General features: G+C 42.6%; 1 protein-coding gene across 7 annotated transcripts in view; it reads left to right on the top strand.

The window, feature by feature from the left end:
* ENAH (ENAH actin regulator) overlaps positions 1–19771 on the top strand; it is a 90544-nt gene extending 70773 nt beyond the window's left edge. For 2 of the 7 annotated variants that reach the window (XM_059840682.1, XM_059840684.1), the window contains 11 exons: positions 639–958; positions 2140–2940; positions 4834–5141; positions 5807–5949; positions 6332–6386; positions 6681–6729; positions 8537–8603; positions 10976–11038; positions 14265–14343; positions 15572–15629; positions 16734–19771. In XM_059840682.1, coding sequence (XP_059696665.1) covers positions 639–958; positions 2140–2940; positions 4834–5141; positions 5807–5949; positions 6332–6386; positions 6681–6729; positions 8537–8603; positions 10976–11038; positions 14265–14343; positions 15572–15629; positions 16734–16771 — 1981 coding nt within the window. In that variant the 3' untranslated portion in view covers positions 16772–19771. The remainder of the gene's footprint in view (positions 1–638; positions 959–2139; positions 2941–4833; positions 5142–5806; positions 5950–6331; positions 6387–6680; positions 6730–8536; positions 8604–10975; positions 11039–14264; positions 14344–15571; positions 15630–16733) is intronic. The other 5 variants (XM_059840685.1, XM_059840687.1, XM_059840686.1 and 2 more) reach the window with 5 other exon arrangements.
* Positions 19772–25511: the final 5740 nt, after the last annotated feature.

Below are 25511 nucleotides of genomic sequence, written 5' to 3'. Positions count from 1 at the left end.
AGCCCTGCCAGCTCCCTGCAGTGTTTCCTTGGCTGCTGCACCCTGGATTTTTTTGACCATGTCCATTTTTCCTGTGCCTTCAGGGTGTTCTCATGTTGTTGCCAGTTCAGCTGTGTGTGTGTCTGTTAAGATGCAAGTGGGGATGGACACGTGTGCATTTTGATGGATATGGAATAAAATAAAATATGGATAAATTCTACCTGACTAGTTAATCCAAAAACCATAATTTATTTGAGGTGCTTCTTTTTTTAATGAGTATTTTACTGCTGTTTCACTGCTCTGAGTATAAAATACCATGCAAAGAACAAATGTAACTCCATATCCCAAACTGGGAAGATTGTATCAGTTGGTAAATTAGCAGTAAATTACCTCTTGAAGTCTGTCTCTCAGAATGTTCAGTTAGTTAAGAGGAAATCAGATATGTGATTCTTTTTACTGTAAGCATAATAAAACTATTACCCAGCTCAGGAAAGTGGCATGTTAGGATTAAGACTTCCAGGTGGGTACGAATGCTGTGCTTTTGTTCTGGCTGCTGCCAGGATTGTTGATTAGTTTATCTCCTTGTCCTTTGAAAAGTTGCCTGATGTTTTTGGTTTTCACTTTGCAGCTTAGTCTCTTTCCTTTTCTCACCACTGTAGACAGTTGCAAGAGCAGCAGAGGCAGAAGGAGCTGGAACGGGAGAGGCTGGACCGCGAACGGATGGAACGGGAGAGGCTGGAGAGAGAGAGGCTGGAAAGGGAAAGGCTGGAGAGAGAGCGCCTGGAGCAGGAGCAGCTGGAGAGGGAACGGCAGGAGAGGGAACGGCAGGAGCGCCTGGAGAGGGAGAGACTGGAGAAGGAGAGGCAGGACCGGGAGAGACTGGAACGACTCGAACGGGAGAGGCAAGAGAGAGAACGGCAAGAACAGTTGGAAAGGGAACAGTTGGAATGGGAAAGAGAGAGAAGAATTTCAAATGCTGGTAAGAATTTCAAAACCCGAGTGTGTTCTACCACCAGACTGCTCTTGAGGTGTTTGGGTGATGGAGTGGGAGAGAACCAACAAATGGCAAGGGTGTACAGCTGTGTAGCAGCAGTCAGTATTTCGGGCTTCTTTTTGCTGGAATTCCTTCCCTTTTTTTATGGCAAGAAGTCCAAGATATTTGACTTTCCTGTCATAATTTTCCATTAATTCTAAGATAGTTTTTTTTGCATTCTTTGCTCACTCCGTTGCCATACTCTCTGATTGCGTGGAAGAACTTGAATCATTTTGGGCATCTCCAACATTGGTTGAAGTGTGATGAGTTAAACTTTCTAAATACCTTATCATTGTTTGCTCTATTCAACAAATGTATTATCATCACATAAGTTGGGAAAAAACCCCTGAAAGATATCAGGTTGAGTGTGTTAACATAGAAGGTATGTTAGTGTGAGAAATGCTTTTCAGTCTGAAGCCTTGCTTAATCTATCATTGTAGTAACATTTCAGTGAAATGTGTTGTATGTATTTGTAGATAAGATAATGCACTGCCTGTGGAAATGTATCCAGTGATAACTGAAAGCTTTCTCATTTTGGTAATATTATGGAACATTAGTCAAGTGCTTGGTTGTTCTTCAGTCTCAAACTCAGTTTACATAAGTCAGCTCATGGTGAAAGTCAAGGAATACTATGTAAGTCATTTTAGAGCAGAGGGTTTTATTGGTAGTTTTATTCCCAGTACTTTCAATATTTGCTGTGCAGCTTTTTCTGGGGAATAGAGAGATGACACTTGCTGCCTATGGTAAGAGTTTTGTTAGTGGAGTTGAAACAAATGTTAAGATCACTACATTTGCTTGCAGTTTGCAACCAAACAAGAAGATAAAAGCTGGTAAAAGACAGGGTTGAGCAATCAATCTCACAGATGGGATTTGAGAAAACTTTCTCTAGAACGTACTTGTAAATTCAAATGTTGGCACAAAAAGAGTTGGTAAAATTTAAGAGCAGCTGTTGATAATATGTAAAACTTTCCTAACAGTATTTTCACTTGTGCCTAATCCTCTGGTACTAACTGTAGTCTACATTTTTACATTTTGTTCGAATGCTGGTTTTGTTGCTTCATTAGCTCCCTTTTTCTCTTTCTCCTTTTTTATCCTGCCTTTGCTGCTGCTTTCCATCTTCTGTCCAGCTCCATCTTTCGACAACTCCCCGTATAGCACTCCACTTCCTGAATACTCCAGTTGCCAGCCTCCTTCAGCACCTCCTCCATCATATGCAAAAGCAGTCTCAGCGCCAATGGCCGAGGCCACACCGGAGTACGCTGTAGTGACTTCTGCACCACCGACCTCCACTCCCCCTACACCGCCTCTAAGGCACTCCGCATCACGTTTTGCTACATCCCTAGGCTCGGCTTTCCACCCCGTTCTCCCCCATTACGCCACGGTTCCTCGGCCCGTCAACAAAAGCTCTCGGCCCCCTTCTCCCGTGGGCGCCGCGGCCACTTTGCCTCCCAGCACGCGGCCGGCGGCCTGGGCCGCGCCCAGCTTCGCCCCCCTGCCCCCGTCTCCTCCGGTCATGATCAGCAGCCCGCCGGGCAAAGCCGCCGGCCCCAGACCCGTCCTGCCCGTGTCGGCTTCCAACGCGGTGGCCCAAGCGTCCACGTCTCCCACGGCTCCCAACGGGCTTCCCGAAAACCTGGCTTATCCGGTTCCTTCACCTTCTACCTCAGGTCCAACGCCGCCTCCGCCACCTCCTCCCCCCCCGCTGCCTTCCTTTCCGCCTCTGTCACTCTCTGGGCCTCAAGCTTCTCCTTCTCCCAACTCCCCGAATGCCTCGACTCCCTCATCCAAGCCTAGTGTTCTCCCTTCTCCCTCTGCAGCTACCCCTGCCTCTGTTGAGAACTCTCTAAACTCTGTGCTGGGAGACTCCTCTGCTTCTGAGCCAGTCTTGCAGGCAGCCTCTCAGCCGGTTGAAGCTCCGAGCCAGCAGGGTAAGGCTTTCTGTTATTGCTACTAATGCGCTAAGGGGCAGAGCCCCGAGTGCCCCCAGGCATGAGCACCGTGCTTCTTCCTGAGCTGCACTGATCCTCATGCCAGACACTGCTGGGGTAAGGGAAACGCAAGAGCTCTGTGCCTAGGAGCTGATGTTCTGTGGCCTCTCATGAGTAAAATCCTGATTTCTTAAGGATTTGCCTTTTGAGAACAGAGTTGGTCACATTCTTGCTTGGTAAGCCCTGCACTGTTGGTTTGTTTGGGAAGTGGTGTTGCTGCTTCATTAGCTCATAGATCATCCATTTCCTAATGGCAGCCAACATAGAGGAGCGCATGTGGGGCTTGGGACATGTAAATGACCTTCAGTGAGGTCATGGTTTATTTGGGAAGTGGTGTTACCACTTCATTAGCTCATAGATCATCCATTTCCTAATGGCAGCCAACATAGAGGAGCACATGTGTGGCCTTGGACATGTAAATGACCTTCAGTGAAGAATAATTCAAATTTAGAAAGCCATGTGACACCTACAGCATTTTTTTCTGGGCTGTGGTTGTATTTTGATACATTGCTGTGTGCACATACATATATATGTGTGTATTTAGATATAGAGAGACAGGTTTTTTTGCAGAATTTTACCAGTGTAGCTAAGAAGACTTTAGACAAAAAGTTTGATTAAGAAGGTGACAGCCTTAATGAACACTCCACCAATATGATAGAAATGCATTTTACATGGTAATACATGTCTTTGTTAACCTAGATCCTGCTTTTATATTGATTTAACAGATTTAGGTGGATTTAGTAGATGTAGGTCTTTGTACTGAACTCTGCAGTAGCTCCAAAGGTGTGGGCAGAGGGGCTCCTGGGGGATAAGCAGCCTGGTACAAGCCACGCAGAATGGACCCTGTTTATATCCTCCTGTCTGAAATGAAGGTCTGAGCTGCTTTGGGAGCAGGAAAATAGAGTGGAATTACAGTGAATGGCCTCACTTCTAGTATGGAATAAAAGTGTGCACTTGGACAGTGAGTGATGCCAGGAGGGTATAACAGGCTTTTGAATTTCTGCAGTAGGTAGCAGAGTAGGAAACCAAGAAGACTCATATGTGAAATTCCTGCCTTTAGAGATTAAGGTAGTTGTGCAGTATTTTTCCTGCCTTTTGGTGGTTTTGGTGAGACAGAGGTAGGATCTGTGGAGATGTGGAGCTGTTGTCTATGTCAAGATTTCTTAATAATAATAATACAGTGATCATCGGAATATTCTTTTTTCAAAGTACACTTTGTATTTGGATAACAATGTGAATTTAAGTAAGTAGAAGAATGATAAATAAAAAGTAGAAGGGCTTCTTCCCATTAGCTTGAAATATGTCAGTCTTCTAACTCACTAATTGCTGTTTGTATTAAATTGTGAAAGTTGATTGCTGGAATTATTTTAAAGGAAAGATTTACATACAGCTTAGAAATTAGCATTGGCACTCGGTCAGTCCAGGGGTTCAGATGTTTGGGTGATGTGTCAGTGCTTGTTAATGCAGTGAGATGCTGTTCAGCACCATGTGAGCACACCCTGTTGTTCCTCCTGCTATGATGCTCATGCCTGACTTTACCCTCTGCCTGTTTCCTGGTGTAAAGCTGTTCTTGGTTGCAGCACAGAACCTGAGTGGAGGGGTTTCATGTCAATGTCTCTGGAACTGTCTGATCTCTCACAGGATACTGTGTAATTTTTTTAGTACATTATATAAGAATGCTTCTCTCCTGCTGAAATTCAGTGTTTTCTTGCCCAGTATCTTACCAGTTTTAATGTCTCGTACACTGAGCAAAAGGGCCACCCTTTCAATGGAAGCAAGTCCTTTGTTTTCTAAATCCTTAATGTCTTCTCTTTGTTTTCTCTCTGACACTAGGTGTTGTCCAAGGACCACCTGCACCTCCTCCTCCACCTCCCCTGCCCCCTGGCCCAGCTCAGTCTTCAGTAGCAGCCCCACCTCCTCCTGGCCCTCCACCACCTCCTCCCCTCCCACCTTCGGGGCCGCCCCCGCCGCCGCCGCCGCCTCCTCCGCTGCCCAGCCAAGCCCCTCCCGTTCCCCTGCCCCCTCCGGCTCCCCCCCTGCCAGCCTCTGGCTTTTCAGCGGGATTCGTGGCCGAGGATAATCGCCCTCTAACTGGACTAGCAGCTGCACTCGCTGGAGCCAAACTTAGGAAAGTCTCACGGGTAAATAGAGCTCTGGTTTCTTTGTCCCCTTCCTGTCCCCACTTCTAAGCTTTGGTCAAGGTCAACTGCAGTATGAAGGTATTTGGGGTAGGCTTAATTCATGAAGAAAAAAGCATTACAGGGTGTGCTGCCAGCCCATACCATCCTTCATGCACTTGTGCCTGTAGCATTCACATTCCCTGAAAAAATCCCTTCACCCAGGATTTTTCTCCTGGGAAGCTGAGAAGCCTCAGAGAAAAGGAAAACAATTCTTATCTCATTTGCTTCTCCTGTGTTGTGCTCACATGTGGAATGTGTTTGGAGATTGTTTTCCCTTAAGATGATTGTTTCATTAGATTCTGGTACGAATTGTTTTAACTCTCTGGCCAATTGGGGCCAAGCTGTGTCGAGACTCTGGAAAGAGTCACGAGTTCATTATTATCTTTTTAGCAGCGAGTAACTATCCTTTCTGTATTCTTTAGTGTAGTATAGTATTCTTTAATATAATATAATAAAGTAATAAATTAACCTTCTGAAAACATGGAGTCAGATGCATCATTCCTGCCTTCATCGGGACATTCCCAGCAAATACAATATGTGCCTTTCTTGCACGTGAACTTTGCTGGTTCCATGAAGTCAGCTCTCATTCTTTTGGCACATGTGCTGTCTTTTTGTGTGCTCTGAAGGGTGAAGACTCCTCCAGTTCGAGTGGAGGAGGAGGAGGAGGAGGCTCTGCTTCATCCAAAACAGATGGTGGCCGTGGAAATGGACCCCTTCCCTTGGGAGGCAGTGGGTTGATGGAAGAAATGAGTGCCCTGCTGGCCAGGAGGTGAGGAGCTGTTCCTGCTCTGCTCCATCTGCTTAGTCATCACACAGGTGGGGTTTGGGGTGCCTGCTTGCAGCTGGCTGAGGATCAGATGGAGAGCAGCTCGTGGTTGCTTTGGGAGGCTGATCGTGTTTCATGAATAGCCATTTTTATTTGAGTGTAATCCAGTACTTCTGTGTAAGCCTTTGTGCAGCAGTAAGGGAAGGCATGCAGACTTCAAATTGCACAGTTGCTTTGGCAGGAGGGCTTTGCCTTTGAAGGTGTTTTGAAAGTACTTCTTAGAACACTAATTTTCATGAGGCTCCATAAGCCTTTAATTGCAGTAAACAACATTCTTCCATCTTAAAGCCATGATGAGCTTGGTAACTTTTGTCTCTGCTTACAGGAGAAGAATTGCTGAAAAGGGATCAACAGAACCAGAGCAGAAAGAAGATAAAGCTGTGAGTTGAGAAATTTTATCTAATTCACATTACTCAATACAAGGATTATCAGAGAGATTCCAGTGGTGTACAAGAGATTATTTATACTTTACTGTATCAATATACACATAACCCCTACTCTGTGAAGTGCTTGCTCATTTTCTATATACGGTTGTGCAGAACCATTTAAAATATATGTAAAAACTGAAATATTCAAACAGTTGAGATTAATTCTTGTGAATCTAACAGATTATAAAGATTATTTTTCTCCTTCTCTCCTCTCTCCCTATTCCCTCTCTTCTCCATTTTAATCAGGAAGAATCAGAGTCTTCATCTTCAAAGGTTTCTTCAACAAGCACACCTGGTAAGTAGCTCAGGTTTGTGAACTCTGGGTCTCTGAACTCTGGCTAAAATCTAGTGATAAATCTTGGTCAGCTCTGCTGAATTTTGGAGCTCCCATGATTACAGCCTGGGGTTTTGCTGTAGAATGGGGCCTGGTTCAGAAGATGATGGATTAAAAGAACATAAGTGAATAAAGAATATAAATGCAGAGGGTTGAAATTTTTTGCCCATGATCCCTCTGCTGAAGAGGCAGTGTTTGGAGCTGTGTAGCCAACACAGTCAGTAGGAAATTTTACACATTTTGCAGTTGGCCAAGAGGTATTGTCAGCATGCAGATGTATTCACATTGTAAATTATTGTCTCTCAAGACTTTCTCTTCCTGTCCTTTAGTAGTACCTTGTTGTACCCTCGGTTTCCCTGGGCACCTCTCAGCACATACCTGCAAAAGGAGGGGGCTGTGCCATATCACCCTGCAGTCTTGTCACCCCAAAAGGCAGTGGAAGCAGAAAGGGAGTAACTGGATAATGAATACACCAACTTTCAGTCTGTTCCAGCTTCCTCTGCTGATTGCTTGCCCATGTGTGCACTTCTCTAGATGATTCAGCCACTTGATGATGTGCAGACCTTAACCACTGCTGTGGTGTGAACAAAACCCAGGTGACACCTGGCTGGGGAATAAAAAGGACTCCTAGGAGTTGTGTGTCCAGATGGAAATAACTGACAAACTTAGTATTGAGATACAGGCACTCATCTAGAGAAGTCAGACTGCAAGGAAATCAATGACATCACACAAGTCAAGGTTTGCACACACACTCATCCCTTTTTTTCCTCTTCTTTTAAGAGAGTCTGCTTCATTCTGTTAAACAGAAAGGACATTTACCTTGGGAAAATGACTGCTTTTGGAACACTTCTGGTAATACAGGCCCAAAAAGAAGGAAATTAAAACCAATGGAAGTGGTTCCTTTAATTGGTGATGATAAGAAGCCTCATCAAACCTGTTAAGAATGTCAAATGCATTCAGAATTTGACCATTCCCTTCCAGTTGAGAAAATTTTCTTTGTTTCTTGCTGTGAGATGCTCTGGTAAGGCTGAGCCTCATCACTGGAACAGGTTTTAGAGGAATGCTTAGGATCCTTGAGCAAACTGCAGCCATGGCAGAAGTTTCTCAGTTTTGCAGATATAGCTAAAATCCTGCTAAAATAACTCCTATGGCAGGACAAGTCCTGAAAACTGGTGTATAAAATTAAGTTTAAGGCTTATTACTAGCATAAATAGCCTGCACTTGGCTGGGTTACAGACTCTGCTGCCAGACTTCTGCAATTTAGATATTCTCATTATCCAGCTGTAAGGAATGAACCTTCTTCTTTCTTTTTGCTGAAAGATACTCTAGTTGTGTCAGGTTGTGTCTGCTGGCACTTCACTGAAACTGGCACTGAATTAATTTTCTATCATTAAGAGTTTGGGAAAACTCCTTTAGCTTAGAAACATATTCCTCAAGTGTTTGCAGCTGACTGGTTACAGAATTCCATGTTTCACAGCTGAAGCCATCCAGGACCTATAAATACCTATAAATAAATTCAAAATAAATAAATTCAGACCTTCTCCCAGCTGGATCAAGGGAGACCAGTGACACTCCAGGATGCTCTCACTTGATGCATTCACAGATGAATACAAAGGGGTGGCTTAATATGAAAGAGCTAAAGCAATGTAATAAAAAGAGCAAAACACCAAGCAGCTGACTTGAGTTGCCAGATGCTTGAAGTTTCCTCTCATCAATTACACAGTGGATAGAAAAAGACAGTTTTTCATCTCCTCACTCTGTTTTCCAGAACTAACAAGAAAGCCTTGGGAAAGGACAAATACAGTGAATGGAAGCAAGTCACCTGTTATTTCCAGGTACTCTCCTTTTTGTACCAGCTGGTTTTTCCTTGCATTTGTTCTTGTTGCACATGCTGCTAAAGATACTGGACTGGAATAGTAAAGATCATCTTTATGGGTTTAAAATGGCTGCTGTGAAACTGCTTTTAGCAGTTTTAAGTAGGAATGAAGGGTTACTTTTGGAGAATGCTAACAAGAGAAATTTTTGACAGTAAAATCAAAAGTTTTACCCAAAAAAGTTTCTTTTAATAAGGTCTATATCTGCCTACAGCAATGTTGAATTTTTCATTTGAAGTCTGAAATTTCCTGCAAGGTGAAACCAAATTCAGTGCTGCAGTTCACATGCTCAGTAGTAAATCTAGAGAACAGGTGACCTTTCTATTTCTCTGCCACTCACAGAATGCCTTTGTGGATATTTCAGTTATCTTGGTAAGATCTGATTCTGTGACAATTTTCAGTAGCTCTCGTACCAATCTTAGAAAGTCCATCCTAAAAAACTATAGAAATGGTTTTTTTACATCCTTCAGTGCATCAACCAATCTTTGGTAACTTGTCAGCTGGAGCTCTGGTAGGCAGGGAGTGTTTTGGAAGGCATTTTCAGGAAGTGGAATGGCTGCTTTAGCAAGTTTTTGGAGGTATGTTTAATTGTCATTTACTTTAAGCAGAAGGCTTGTGGTTCATTTAGAATTCCTGTGTGTTGTGTACACAGAGGTTAAAGTGTTCTGACCCCTGATAAGCTGAGGAAGTTACCTGAATTTCTTGAGAGAAAACAAGAGAACACGTTGAACTTGGGAATGCTGTGTTTGAAATTCCTTGAATTCCCATTAAAATCTGGCTGTTGGAAACAGCTATGGAAGATTTGGTGATCAGAGTATTAAAAACAATTGTTCTCTGAGTGGCCTCACTTGTAGTTGAGGTTGCCCTTGGGGTCTTCAGTTCTAAAATGCAACACTAAACACTCTCAGTATCTTTCTCTCTTCTAGAATAAATCCAGGAGTTTGAGGTGTCTGCAGCCATGGTTCTGGTTGCTTGTTTTGTTTTTTGGCAAGAAGCAAGTGCCCTTGGTGGTGGTATTCTCTCTGCCACACTGTCAGTGTGACAAAACACTGCATCACCTTTGGCCATGGCTTTCCCCTGCCCTCTCCCCCTCCTCCCCAGTAGCTCTGACCTTCTTTAACCAAGGTCTCTTGTGCTGATTCTGCTTCAAAAGGTGGCATTGAGGGGGAGCTTTTCACAGAAATAATTGGTGTAAGGAGTCCTAAAGAGCATTTTAGAGTTCATGTTGTGTGAGGCAGTTGCTGACCTGGCCCTTTGGCTGTAGATACTCTGCTCAAATTGCTTATCCATAGGCTAAAGGGATTAATAAGTAGGGCAACTCTCAATAGCTCTTCTGGGGAGTCTGGGATGTTCTGAAGTCTTGGTTCTACTGCAGTAGGTTTTTGTAAACTGTTTCATGCTTCCACTTTCTCTGATCTTTTTCCAGCTGGTGAAATTCAGAGGTTGCTGAGGTCTGTTTAAAAATGTTTTCTGACCTAGAGGAGTACAGAGGATTTTTAAGATATCTCTTAGATTTACTGGGGCACTCTCTCCATCAAGTTTTTCTCTTCATTCATCCAGTGGGAAACACAGATAGAATTTAACTTGGTGTGAGCTTCCCTGGGTATATACTCTAATCCAAAATAAGAATTCTTGTGTTTATTTAATGTCAGTTTTCTTTCCCAGTGCTGTCCTAACCTGCTGGAAGGTGCCACAGCACATACTTCAGGCCTGCTGATACAATTTTCTAGTCAGTGTTGGTGGCTTGCTCTGCCAGGATGAGGAAAATTTCATAGAAGGAGAAGCTGTTAGAAGAATTCTCTCTTAAATATCCTTGCACTTTTCTTAACTCTCTGCATTTGCCAACTTGCCAAGTCTCTCTCAGCAAGCAGCTGGTTAAACTAGCTTTGTTTAGGCAAGGGGAGCTGCAGTTTGAGACACTAGCACTGTCTTTGCCAGCAGGGGATTTTTCACCTGGTAGGGCTGGAGAGCTGCTCCTGACCTCTGCAGGGAGGATGGGAGTCACACACAGGGATTAAGCAAAGCACACTTAAGAAACTGGCAAGTCAGCAAAGTTTTCTCTTCAGAGCTTCCCCAGAGGTAGAGGATGAAGTTGTTGTTACTCAGAGTGAATGTTTTTAGGTATTTTAAAACAAGTTAGTGTCCTGTCTAAAATCAGGCCTGTGCTTTTTGGAGCAAACAGAAAAGACTTAAGCTGTGGGCTTTTAATATTTCCTGAAACATGCAAGTAGAACTCTTGAATCTGCTGAAACCCCCTGGTGTTGAAGGTGCTAAAAGTGAACAAAATGAAGACCTCTAATAGCTTTTAAAGGTAGTGTTTCTCCCCCTAATAGACGGGAATCTCCATGGAAAAATCTGCTTGCTTCTGAAAACAGGTTCTATGATTCATTAAACAGGTATCATCCTGTTGGGATTTGAGACTTCCTAACAACCCCTTTGACCAGTTCAGGGTTGGACTTTTTCTACATGGGTTGGTAATCACCACATGCACCAGCAGGCTCCTCCCCCACATTTTGTTTGTCCAGTTGAGGCCACTTTTGGACTGGTTAAAAGCAGATGGTGTCAAAGGCAAATTGAGATGGATTAAGAACCAGGTGTGAATTCATATAAAATTCTGGTTTTCTGGCAGTCTCCACCTGCAAATATACAAATTCCTGTTGAATATGCCAGGATTTAGTATTCTTAGAAGCAGGTTTTCAAAACTGATGCAGACAGATACAGAGGAACAGGAATTAATTTTCAAGGTGTGTTTTCACATCTGCTTTTTGATTAAAGATATTTAAACATAAATTAATGTTTCTACTTGGAATTTATTCACAAGTTGGTTAACATCATGTCTATTTTTTTGCTGGAAATCTTAAGTTTCACTCTCTAGTGGTCATAAAGTACTGACATTGAAACCCTTCAGGCTTGGAGAGCTTTCCAGAGGTAAATGTGTTCCAGAGCCTCTCAGAACTACTGAGTCCAATTCCAGCTTTGTTTCTCATGAAGGCACTCGTTGTGGTGATTACTTAATCTTTTTGTATGAAAAGTTCCCCTTTTAGCTACTTATCTTGGGTGATGTATTCTGCATGTTGGCATGGATAAGATCTTTCCTTTGCATGCTTGGTTGAAGGTGTGTTAGGGTCTGTCAGGCAATGCTATGAAAAACCACACGGGAGAGCTCTTTAGCCAAGTTGGGATGTATTTATTCACTCAATTTCAGTTGCTAATGTTTGCCTAAATGACAACTGCATTCTGGCTGAAAAAGGAAAAATAAATAGCATAACTTGGGGAGGAACACAGCTAGATTTTCCTGAGATTAGAAATTTTTCTAATTATGGTTTCAGTGTTTGAATTAAGAATGTCTTGCATTTTGGAAAGAAAAAAGGGAGCACATGGTCAAGATTGAGGGGCAGTGTTCATAAAGAAGCTTTCCTGTGGAGATTTTTAACAGACAGAAGCAGTAGATAGTTGTGGTGGGTAAAACTGACTTTTTGTTCTAAAGATATGAATAAAAGGAAGCAATCAGTTTGTGCAGAGCTTTTCTTTGAAGTCATCTTATTAAGATATTAAACTCATAAGTAATTTAAAAAAAAATTAAAGTGTTCTATTGGTTGGGATTTTCCATTAAGGCAGGCACTGCCTGTTACCCATTGCCAGGAGCTGCATTTAAGAGGATTTTTTTCAGTCATGTTGGATAAGTGCTGTCATGCCATAGTGCATGGGAACAGAACTACAGTCCATGGAAATGATCAGAAACTGTATGTGAACTATCTGAAAAAATCAGCTGTTCTGCCTGGAGCAGGTCAGGGCTCACAATTTCAGGTGTAAACTGCAAGTAACTCTTTAAATACCAGCTACCAGATGAAACAGCAATGCCCAAAGATCTCAGCTGATGAATGGTTTTGAGCAAGGAACTCTTCCATAGTGAACTTAGCACTGTAACATATAAAAAGTTCTGTAAAAGATCCTGAGCTGTGGTTTGCCTTCATAGCATAGTGCACACTGTAGGTTCTCTGGTGAATTCTATTTTCCAGCTTCTTTCACTATCAAGTTACTCAGTATTTCATCTTCTGTCTTACTCTGGGGATTGTGTGTTTCATTTTGGCGTGTTTCAAGAATAGTAATTAGCAGTTCCTCTCTGGGAGCTTACATTTAAACTGTTACAGCTGAGGTTTGTGATCCCCAGGGAAGAACAAGTGTCAAACCAGCATTTTGATGTGTGCACCCTTTTCTGTTGGAGTCACACTCGGAGTGTTCTTCTTCCTGACAGGTTGTAAAAGCCAACAAGACAATCTAGTGTGAGGTTCATTCAGCTCTTACTGAACAAAACCAGCAGAACAGGATAATTTCCTCATGCATTAACTCCTGTCTTGTAAGGGAAGATGCATGAAAACTCAAGGTAGTGATTTTGTAAAACAAACAAAGAAATAAAATACTTTTTTCATTCCTGTCCACCTTCATGGCAGTAAATCTGTCTGCAGCCTCGTGTAACAAATGCAGAAAAATGCAGTGCTGAATGAATTTCTCCTGTGTAGGAATTTTGAAGGGACACACTGAGTGTAGGCCAGAGATGCCACATACATGGGCAATGAAACAGGACCCAGCTTAGTCTACTTTATACTCAGCCCTTCCTTAAAGTTAGCATACTGTGATAATTCTAAACATCAGGGAAACCCCCTGAGATGAATTGTCAGGAATTTTATCCACAGCTTCTTTTTGGCTTGAAGTTTTATAGGTAGGGAGGGAGAATGCTGGCCAAGCTGTAAAATGTATTTATTATTTCAATTATTTCTCTCTTGGGAGAGCTCTCTTGATACTCATGCTGTGAACATCCAGGCTCTTCTTTGCTCACAGCTCTGTAAGTCCATGAGTCTGAATTACCCTTGAATGAAAGAGGGGATCAGGAAAGAGAAGTGGAAAGGCAGGAAAACCCCCCTTCTGTTGGAATCTGTGTTAAAAATGCAAGGTGATCTGGCTAAGCATGTTTTTGATGTCTGAAAGAGAGTTTTTCATAAGCAAACATGAAATATGACATAGTCCAAAACATTAGAACTTGTCTCAAGTGCCACCTGATAAATCTTGGTGCTGTTACAGCATTTGCTTTCAGTAGCTTTAGAAAGCAACTGATGGAATAATAGAGGTTGCAGAGGAGTTGGATAACATTGCTTGGGTCTGTCAAGTGTTGAAAATCCCCCAGGGTGATTGCTCAGCATTCATGCAGTCAGCATCAGCACGCAGTCATTAGTGGGAGTGCTTCCTTGGGAGACCCTCTTTGGAATGAGCAGGCAGTTACATTCAGCTTTTCATGCCCATTATGAAGAAATCAGAAACCACTGACAGTGAAATCTGTCTGCTGCTTTGAAAGATCTTGTTTTGAACTAATAACTCTTATGGTAATTAATATTTCCAGTGTGTGGAAAACATTCTTGGGTGTTGCTTTCTATTCTGTGTGGTATTTTGGGTCTGCTTGATTTTTCCCATCCTCCCACTCCCAACATTTTTTTTTTTTGTTTTCCATTCTGATTTTTTTTACTATGTTTTTGTTAGACAAATGTCAGCAATTTTGATGGGGGAATCTCTTATGTGTCCTGTAATAATGAGCAGCCAGTAACTCATGGATGTGTTTTTGTGCTGCAGACCAAAATCTACACCAACGGGACAGCCCAGTGCCAACGGAGTACAGTCAGAAGCTCTAGATTATGACAGATTGAAGCAGGTATGTGGATAATGCTTGAAAAAAGCTTGCTATGGAAGTTGGATATAAGGACTTGCAGCTGCCCAATACCAGCTTTTAGCTGTTTTGTCAGCCAGTTGCAAAGTTGATGATTTGGTAAATACTAGTTTTTATTTTTGCCCAGGCATGTGTCAGTGTTCTTAGGAGCTGGAGCTGTAGGATGGAGGCTTAGACAGCCCCATTAGTTTCTCACAAAGTTCCTGCTTTTGCATTAGGCAGCACACACAGGATGGTGTTGGCATTATAGATGGAACTGGGAAATCAGTTTGCCTGGAAAACCTTTCCTTCCTTCTCTGTTCCCAAACAAACACCAAGCCCTTGGGGCAGCTCTAGCAGAACAAGTACCACCATGTTTCAATATCAAATATGAGCACCTGTGGTCACAAGTTTGGTGGTGGAAGAGCACCCAGGGATGCTGCATTTTGTGCAGCTCTCCAGTCCAAGAGCAGAAGAATCCTGTGGGAGTTGTGGAGTTGGAGGTGAGGGATCTTCAGGGGGTGTTTGGATCAGTCATCCCCAAGTGGGGAGAGAGATTCTGGTGCAGGCTGCAGCTCAGTGGGTAATTCTAGAGCCAGTTGTAGCAGCTTCTAGTTGCTTCTAGACCATGTCCCCACGTAGTGGTTGGCTTTAGGTTGGTTTGTGGATCAGTTTTGGATGGTTCTGGATTGGGTCCTGGTTCAACAGCTAGTTCTAAAGTGGCTTCTGGCCTGGTGAGTGGTTCTGGAGGAGCTTGGAGGAAAGGATGGAAAAAACACCAAGCAGGGACAGCACTTCCCTCTGTCTTCATTCCATCACATTCCACTGGGACTGGGACCTTGATACCTTGATTACCTTTTTTTTCCCCCTTGGAATACTTCTTGGCTGGTGGTGTTTAGTGAGCTCCTTTCTTTGCATTCCACATCACATCTCACCTGTAGCAAAGCTCTCTCACTCTTACCCCTTCTCCTCTCATAAATTCTACAGGAATCAGTTTGTGGCACTTCCAGGGACTGTTTGTTCTGTGTTGTGCCTGCACTAATAATGTTCTGGGGATGCCTCAGGTTTTGAGGATTAACCTGGAAGCTGAGGGGTGGGTTATGCTTCTCAGAAGGGTTAAGGATTAATGGGAAGAATTGTATTGGGATAATTCTGGGTTTCTCTCCACAGAAATTTGCAGGTGGCAAAACTGATCTGTTTGCTAATCTGTTATTTATGCTCTGACACATTTTAGGATATTTTAGATGAAATGAGGAAGGAGTTAACAAAATTAAAGGAAGAACTCATTGATGGTAAGTATTGCTCTGCTCACTGCTGCTGCTCAGAGTAGCTGCAGGTGCTTTAAAATGTAAATGCCATGTATTGGTAGCCAGAGAGTGATTTATTGGTAAAAGTAGCTTGGTTCTTTGTCTGGTGGCAAACCACTGGTGCCAGACCTGTTCCAGTTGATGTGCTTCAGGGATTTCTCTCCTGGGGGTTTTGTTTTAGTGGAACATTGACACCAATGTGTCTTTTAAGCGTGGTTGAAGTGATGCTGTATTGGAGTGATTTGAAGTTATCCTTAGTATCATGTGGTGGTAGGTGGGTTGTTTTTAAGTAATCCAGAGCTGCTGAAAACTAGAAATATTCAGAAGAGAATCGTGCTTCCAGCTTTCTGTTACCTCTTTGATCTGTAACATAAGAGTCAAAGAAAAGTCTCACAGCTTTCATTTCTATTTTAACAGAAGCTATTTTCCTATGTAGTCTTCTGTACTTAAGGGAAATCATTGAGAAAACATAATCCTAAAGGTTCACCTGTCAGGAATTAAGCAAAACTCTGTGTATGATTTACAACCTTGGTGGGCCTTTTGTTCTTTTTGGCTTTGTGGAATGTACCAAAACAAAGTGTGGGGAGGAAAAAAAGTCATATTAATCTAATACCTGTGCTGGTAAAATATTGAATGTCATCAACTGATACTGTAGAGAGAACTGGCTGGCTTGGGACAAAGGAGAATGTAGTGCTTTTCCCTATGTTTTGTTTGTGCTGTGTTGTACCACAGCCTTTTGGAGCAGTAGAGTGCAAACAGGACCCTAAGGCTGCTCTTAAATAACAAAAAAATTTAAATAAATTAAAATCTCTTTGAAAATCCCAATGGTGGTGTTTCCCACAGGCTTGCTGGAGGTGGGAACTAAAAATTAAGATTTCAACATAAATTTTACAGGGGAAGAAACAAGGTAGTGCCTGGTTGATAATGCCACTTGTCTGAAGCCACATGGGGCTGCCTTAGGTGCTGGTTCTTCGTGTTGTGGGAGCAGGGTGAGCCTGCTTTGGGGGGTCAATTGTGTGTTCCAGCTTGCTGCCCTAAAGTAAAGAATACTTCATTTGATTTGCTAACCCTGTCTCTGTCTCTCTGCAGCTATCAGGCAGGAACTCAGCAAGTCCAATACTGCATAGAAAGACTCGTACTAAGCTGATGTGACTCTTTAACTTGATATAAAACTGACTACGTTTTGTGAGCTGTTAGAAGAAAACGGAGACAGACAGACAGACACTTGGAAGGAGGGAGAAACAACCTATTCTGAAAAGCTTCAGACACATCACTCTGGTGATAATGCTATTCCCCTCCTAGTTTGCAGCTTTTTTCTGACCTTTACAGCAGGGTGGAAAAGACTCTTAAAGTTACTGTAATGATTATGCAGAAATTCCTACATCTATCAGACAAGATCACAGTGCTTTGAAGTCTACTCATGTCAAGATAAAATTGCACATGTTTCAGAATTTGTTGTTGAGACAAAAAAAAAAAAAAAAACAAACAGGGAAAAGCTTGGGAAGGCTTTTCAGAGAGGTTTTCTTTATTAATGAAGGAGTTAGCAAGTTATACTGTTGTACTTCAAATGTATCTCAGGTTTGTCTTCCTATCATATCTGATATTTCCATGAGTCATTTAAAAGATCAGATGTGTAGAAGTTCGGTTCACGAGACAAGGAGCAGTTGGAGACACGTGCTTTGAAAGGGCAATATTTGTAAGTGAGGGTGACCTAGACGGTGATGACATATCAAGATTTTGGATTTTTATGATAGGAAGCCTCTCTAGTTAGCCTTCATGCAATTTTCTAGGAAAATTAAAAAATAAAAAAAAAGCAAATACAGTCCAGAGTTTAAAGATGTAGATGCCTTCCTACATTGTTACGATGCTTTACCAAATCTAAGACTTCGACATAAAGCAAATCAACAGTCAAATGTAAATCATTAGTATGTTGTAGATTTACAGTAGATTTTGGGGCTTTTTTTAGATTTATGCATGTGGACATTTTGTAATGTAACACAACACAGCCAGCTTTTTAATTAAAAGAGAAATTGCATGTCACAGAGTAGCCTTTTCATTTGTAAGGCTTAATTTATGCCCAGGAAGATGTGGGAAGAGGGAGGGGGAAGGTGACACATTTTTATTACTTTCTACACTTTTTCTTCATCTTACATGCATGTGTAATAATGAGGAAAACATGACTTTTATCAGTAACCATGTTAATGGAACCAGGTACTTGATCCTTTTGTATCTTTTTTCAGTTTTCTATTTGAAATTCAGTAATAACTTCCAGTAATGGTTCTGAAACTCCCAGGTGAACCAAACTCGTTTCTCGGTGAGAGAAAAAACGTTGTAGGCATCTGAGTTGCTGAGGATGCCCCTGTGTAAGTGCATTGTCCTTCACCTTTTCACCATGACCCTCTGCTTCACTCTTTTCTGAGACTCCTTTTTTTATTTGGTTGTTTAATGAAACACAGCAGCAGGAGTTACCTGAGAATGATCAGGTCACAGTAAATGGCCCCTTCTCTTCCTGATTTATCTGCCACCCTCCTTTCCAAAAAACCTCAAAACCAACAGGAAAACTCCCCCAGCTCCACACGAGACAAACCCTGAAAAATAGCAATGATATGCTATTGGTTGTGCTCAACAATTTGAGAGTCATTTTTAGGGGAGGTGATACCTCTCTCTTTCCCAGGGTTTTCAATCTTACAAGTGTAAATTTTTTTTTTAATTTTGTTTTTTAATGTGGTAAAGTTCAGTAGAATAAAAATTCTGCAAATTGGCTTTGCAGTGCTTTGGACAAAAAAATGGATCAAAATCTTCCCTTTTCCTTGCACTGTCCATTTTTCCAAGCCCTGTTTGCTTTGGAATCTGTGCTGATCCAGAAGAAAAGTTAACTTACAGCTTGTGGAGAGATTTGCTTACAAGTACAGGCAGCTCCATTCGTGGCACAGATGCTTTCAATAGCAGACTCTCTAGAGTGCTGGACACCAAAGCAAAACAGCACTTAACAGCTTCAGAAAGGCTTCACTAGGAAATCTTTTTCCCATTCAAACGTTGCCTGATCCTTAGGTTCAGATTCTAAGGGAAGATGACAGTGGAAATATTGCCTAACTCCATTTATTAATTTTTTTTTTTTTAATAAAAAGGAGAAACAACATCACTTTTCTGCATGCATTTATTGAAGGCATTAAAAAGAAACAATCCATAGTAAGCTTGTCAAGTACTGTTTTTCTCAAAACAAGAGGAGGCATTTTCATCTTTGTTGATGTAGCTTTTTGTTTTACACAGACTTTTGAGCAGTAAGGATGTTTACCCTTGTCAGAAATCACGTTTGATTCGTTTCTAGGAGGGTTCAGGAGTTACACAGTGGAATAGCATGGATGGCTATAAGTGGTCCAAAATTAAAGGCTGAACTTCTAGATTGTGCAAGGAACTGGCTTATGCACTAAACGTTTTGTGCCTTGGTCTACAATTAACATGATTTCTGTTTAAAAGAAAAAGGAACAGATGTTGTCTTTTTGTGCTGCTTCTACATCACATACTTTCTGTAATCCCAACCTGCAGAACTGGTTCTTTCCAGGAAATTGGATTGAATTAAAGATTACTGTAGACATTTCCTGACCTACTGACAGTTGCACCGTTTCCAGAGATTTCAGTATTGAAAATGAACTGCAGAAGCTACGATGACTTTGCTCACTGGTGACTAAGTCCTCTAAAAACCATATTGTGGTGGTTCTGTGCTTTTGTACACGGATGTCTTAAGCTGAGGGCAGTTTAAGGGATCCTTCCTAATGCCAGGAGGGCGTTGCTTTCCTCAACACTGTGACCTGACCTGTGATAAACCTGCACTAGAGACGAGTGGCTCCCGAGCCAACCGCAAACCAACTGAATGTAAAACCCTTAGTGCTGGTGCTGAAATCTCTTCAGACAGTCACAATGATTTCCAGTTCCTTGTTTTAAAGTTACCAAGTGTCAATCAAAGACTGAAGCTGTTCACTAATGAATGTTGACCTTTCATGCATTTAGGTTTACCTTCTTTTTAGTTTCTCAGTTCATTCTCTGCTATTTTTATCATATTGTGTCATTTTAAATTTCTTACATGCTAACGTTTTGTTTGAGCGAATGAAATAAAATTGCAATACATACATGTTGCCACCATTTATTTCTGGAACCTCATAGAAGACTCTCTGAGATTCACTGCTCAAAGTCCCCAAATTTTTAATGACTGTGATCATTCCTTACTCCCTGATTCCACCTCTCCTTTTTGTTTCTCCATCAGAAGATGCAGTAGAGAACAGTGGAGACTTAACCTTATAAAGAATGTAACTGCAGGGACTGTGTGCATCCATGAACGGTGACTGCTGTACATAAATTAAAATTAATTTCAAATGTATGATGTGATTTACATTCTCACATGGCATATACACACTTCGGTCTCTGTATCCATGGAGAACATGGAGGGAGAGGGAAAGACTGGGGGGGAAATAATTGCAGCCAGTCTGACTTCTTCTCTTGCTGCTTTTATGTTCATGACTTATTTTCAATACTGGTAATAAAGCAATGATCTACCATGGCAGATCATTAGAGGTTTCTGTGCACTAAGGACAGTTTCCTCAATTTATCTTACAGCAGAATCCTGAGCAGAGCTGTTCAGATGTCCTTCACTTGACACCCTGAGGCTGTACTGCACTGCTGCTGTTTTTTGGCAAACCTTGGTCCCAGTGCCAAGTTTGGCAGCAGCCTTAGTGAGTTATAAAGGTCTGGGGTTTTTAAAATAAGATTATCACTAGATTCTAAAATGGTCTGCTGTTCTTGGGGCAGTGTTTAGGCACCAGGTGTAAACATTTCTGATTTAAGTGTCCTAACAGTGTCACCAATTCAATCCACTGGTGTCAAGAGATGGATGGTAGCTGCTTTTTCAAGTTGTTTATTAAAAGGTAGGGAGATGGTCTCTGGTTGATCAAAGTGGGGGTTGCCGTGGGCTCTTCTCAGAATGTTTAACTGGGCTCAGTTCCAGTGCTGAATATTACTTGCCAATGTCTTCTACATCTAGTCATGTGAAGAAAATGCAAAATCAAGAAGATTCCCTCAGTTTTCAGCAGGTGAACAAGATGAGAAGCAAGAGGAATTTTCCCCAAACTGTTTTTTTACCAAAGACTTCACAATTCCTCTTGAGGCTGTAACATATTCCTGATTCTGTAGGCTGTTGCTGGGCAGGAGGTGATGGAGAGAAGGTACAAAGGGGAAAGTCAGTGATTTTGGAGGAACTGGGGCCACTTCAAAGTTCTTGAACAACAGGCTAAAGATCACTCTAATTGTCTTAAGGAATGATTTTGGGAAATGAGGCTTCTTTTGCATGCTACCTGTGAGTCTTAAGGGAGAGGGAAGTTGTGTGTTAGATCAGTGCTGTCACACCATGCCTTGGCACATTCAGAAGAGCCTGTTGTTAATATTTACTTGAACACAGTGGAAGTGGTCACTTGAGACCATTGAAATTGATCCATCAGGAGATATATTCAAGTCAGTCTAAATTTATAATCTTAATTAAAAACATGTACAGTAGAAATGGATGTAATTTTCCAAGATATGGCAGAGGAGGGGTGGTTCTGGATGTTGGAAAAGCTCAGGCAAACCTAAGAGGCTGCAGATACCTGGTGATCAGCATCTTCATTGCACAGGGCCTTCCTTGCATGGTTGGTTGTCACAGTGATGCTGAAAGTCAAGGAGCTTTGGAAGTTTCCTCCCTTTTATGACTGGATCCCAGTTGAACTCTGTCATTATGTAACTTTTTCTAACATTTACATTGTAGAGCTCGGTGTCCTGGACCTCAGTGAGTGTTCTTCTCATGTCCTGCTGATCAGCTGCTCAGTGGGGGAGATGTGGAGCAGCTGCTGCAGCTGGGCTCTGCTGCTGCTCTGGCTGTGGCAGCTGCAAGCTGACATCTTCTCTGAGATGCTTCATTTTGCCATCATTGTTCCTCAGTGGTGGGCAGCACCTTCTCCTCCCTTCTCAGCCTGTTTTAGAGCTGTCACCTGTGTGACATTTTCACTTGTGACTGCAGGTCTCTCCCTCAGCTGCTCAAGCACAGTAGAGTTGGAAGGGATCTCCCATCATCATCTGATGTTTGCCATCTTTAATGTAACTTTTTATCACCAACCAGCTGGAACCACTGAAGTCCCCAGCTATTCCCTGAACAGCGTCAACTCAGCACTAAAATTGTCTGTGGTTATGTGCTGGAGGTGTGCTGAACTGCTTTTCCTTGCAGAGTCTCTGGGATTTGTCCTGCTGACACAGGCAGAGGGAAGGAAAAAAAAAACAAAAAAAAAAAACCACAAAAAGAGGTGAGGAAGTGGGTACAGGAAGAGAAAGTATAGGGGATTCTGGAAGTGTTCAGGCTACCTGCAGGGCAGGGTGCTGCTGGGATGAATGAGGCTGCAGGAGCCTTGAAAACACAAACAGCTTTTAAACCTACTCTGGATGCTGATGGAATCCATAAATTGAGATAGTCAGGCTTTCTGGGCAGTCTGATGGCTTGTCCATCACTCTAGGGCTAGGAAGTTTAAAAAAAAAATTACCTCTGGGTTGAAAGTAAATTTTCTGCTACTTGGCATTTTTTTCCCCAGTCCTGTTATTGTGAAACCCCTTAGACCCCACATAACTCAGCGAGCCCTGTGATGCTGCAGGACCAGCCCCAAAAGCCCTCCTGAGGAAAAGGGGGGTGCAGACACACTCATAAATGCCTCCTGACTGGATCTAGGGCTGTCACTGCCAGGAAGCCTTGTGGCTGGAGAAGTTGAGAAACAGAATTTTCCATGGCTTTTAGGCTGAAATCTTTCTTTCTGCCAGTGCCAGGCCAATTCTGCCTCGAAGGTGAGCATCACAAACGAGCTCAGCAATGAGAAAAGCTCTGCCTGGCTCTCATGCCACAGGTGGACACTGCAGTGTAGGAAGCTGAGAGGGGTCCCAGGAGTTCAGTGCTGATGGAGCTGGTTCATCGAGGAGTTTATGGGGAAAGTGAAAAATCCTTGTGTTCAGAGTGAGTGAAGGCAGAAATGCAGCCAGTGTTTGGATTCTCAGAGGTGAGAACCTTTTATAGCCCACTCTTACCTTCCTTCTTGTTGTGGGAGTGAGTGTCTCAGTCACAGAGCCAGGTTATGTGTTCCACCTCCCCAAAGTGACTTGGAGTAGGAGTTAGGCACTCAGCAAACTGAGACTGGCTGTTCTGTGACTGAATGAAGTGAGGAGGAGGTGACCACCACTCCCTGGAGCAGTGAGGAGCTCAGTCCTGTTGGGCACTGGAAGTTCAGGGACAAGGGAGGGGCAGTGCCTGATGGATTCTGTGTCCCCAGAGGCAGAGTGCAGGCAGCCATGGGTGCAGCTTCAGGCTTTGATGCTCAGCAGGCCTTAGTCCAGCAGAGAAAGGAATCCACTGCTTGTCACCTTTTTTCTTTTGTTTTCACCCTAAAGCTCTGAGTTATTAAAGAGATGAGTCAGTGATACTCAGCAAGGCTGGAGATTGAGGGATCTCCCTGACCTGGCAGCTCAGGGGGTGCTCCAGACATTTTTGGAGGCAGCAGTGCTGAGTGAGGCCTTAAAATTTGCTTTGGTTGTTCTGTTCCATGGGGGGAAACAAAATCTTTCAGAGATTTAAAAGATTTAAACACTCTTCTCAGGTACTCTGCAGTCAGGAGAGCTTTTGTGGAGCTGTGGTGGCAAACTTACCCCAAATCTCCACACAGATCTCAGTGCAAGGGAGGGGAACCACTGCATTCCAGTGACAGCTTTCAAGTAATTACTTTAAAAAAAGAGAAATAAAAGCACTCTTTGAGGGCTTGTACAAAATCACTTGCAGGCTGAAAACGTGGCAGTGCTGCAATTTATTGGTTAACTCAGGGGTGGAATTGGGGAACTGCAACCTCAGGGTAAGGGGGTAAAGTCACAAGTCCACAGCAGTGGTAGGCAATGAGAGGACTCCACAAGAGAGGGGTTTGGACAGCCAAAAATGTAAATTCCTTCCTTGAAAATAAAAGGAGCAGAGTTGCAAAAGGGTTCAAAGATGGTGGCAGAATTAGCATGGTCAAAACGATTAATGTTGATTGGAGCATCTGGGTTTTGTGTGTTCCCAAGCATTGTGTGTGAGGAAAGCCAGAGGAGAAGAAGAGAAGGGGAATGAGCACTTTAAAGTTACTGCAACTTCTTGCTGCATTCCTTTTCACTTTTATGCCTTTATTTTTTCTTTAGAGGTGAACTGCATAACCAAAATCATGCCTTTGACATACCTGACCAGCACAGAGGGAGATGAGTTCAGGTGTGGAGGCAGAGCCTGGCAGGGGCAGAGCTTGGGGGCTGCAGGCTCCAGCACAGCCTGGCCCTGGAGCCCTGAGCACCCCCAGGAATCTGGGCCTTGTCATTGTGCAATAATTCCATTTTATGTATCTGCTGAAGGGCAGCTTCATGGCCATGAAGTCATTGCTCTTCCTCAGTGTCAGCCTGCAACCTTTAGAGCAAATAAGTCAATAAAAAGACCTAATTTACCTTCCATGTTACTCTAAAGGCAAAAGGGTTTGTGATTTGTTTACTAGACCCAAATCAGGAAGGTTTCCCTGTATAACTCTCACCTATCAGGACAAAAAACATTGCACATGCTCAAGCCCTGAGTATTCTCAGCTTCTCTGAAGTCAATACTAATAATGTAACTAAAAACTACTAATTTGGGGTTTTTTTACTCTGAAATGTTCCCAGCCATCAGATTGTAGTTACTACAATCTAGTAAATACTGCCCAGCATTTTTTATGCAGCTATGAAAAATATTTAAAGCAATAAAATACAATGTGAATTGCAGGAAATAGCACCTTTTCTTTCAAATTATTTTTTTGACTGGTGACCTGCTGAAAAGCTGGAATAACTGAGGCAGAGACACTGGATAAATAAACAACAATTACTGACAAGTCAGGGCTCCTTTTTGAGCAAGGAGCTGGAGTGCTTCTCCAGCTAGTGCAGATTTGGAGCAGCCATTGCAAGCCTTGGAATTTGGAGCCCTGCTACTGAGTTTCAGTAGCACTAAATTTGCAACAGGTAAGGGAAGCTCATTTTTAGGGAGAGGTTCCTCACTAGAATAGAAATGGCTACAGGTCTGCTTTAAAGGGAATGAAAATAGAAATGCTTCCATTACAAAGTTTTCTCAGAGGGGATTTTTAATGTCATTGCCAAGGCTAGTGCTCCCAGAGGAGAACTTCACTGAAGTGCTGCACAGATGCATCACAGACTGAGGTTCTGTATTGCAAACTGACTTAGAAACAGTCTTTTTGTTATTTTGTGAACTTCATAGAGGTTTCATGTTCCAGTTAAATTCAGTTCTTCCTCTTGAAAATGCCCTTTGGAGCAGCTGAAAGCATCACTGAACTGTTAATGGAACTGCTTCCTTCCCAATCTGGAGAACAATTTCCAAGGTGATTTTAGTCTTAAAACAGCTTCAAAAGAGGCAGGGGGTGACTGTTCAGATTGTTCATGGTCTTTTAAACCTTAAATTCATCTTTAAAGGTAGGCACATGGATAGGGATCCATGTTTTTCCTCCAGGCTTCCCAAATCTTCTCCCTTAGCATCCCCTCACTTGCCTGTTGAGGTTTTTGTCAGCTCATGGCAGAGCCTGGGCTGTGTTCTGCCTCCCTTCTTCCCCAGGGCTTTATTTCTCTCTCCCTCAGTAGTAGTCACACTATCAATTATTAACCTGCTCTTATCTCAGCCCACGAGTTCAGGGGTTTTTACATTTTTTTTTCCCTGATTCTCCACTGGGGGAGGTATGAGCAGGCAGCTGTGTGTGCTTGTTTGGCTGCTGAGGTTAAACCATGACACTTGGCCAGGGTGATTTGGCTTATTGGCTGTCA

The sequence above is a fragment of the Haemorhous mexicanus genome, chromosome 3 (genome assembly GCF_027477595.1).
Source record: "Haemorhous mexicanus isolate bHaeMex1 chromosome 3, bHaeMex1.pri, whole genome shotgun sequence".
NCBI lineage: Eukaryota > Metazoa > Chordata > Aves > Passeriformes > Fringillidae > Haemorhous > Haemorhous mexicanus.
This window is presented reverse-complemented; position numbering and strand designations above follow the sequence as displayed.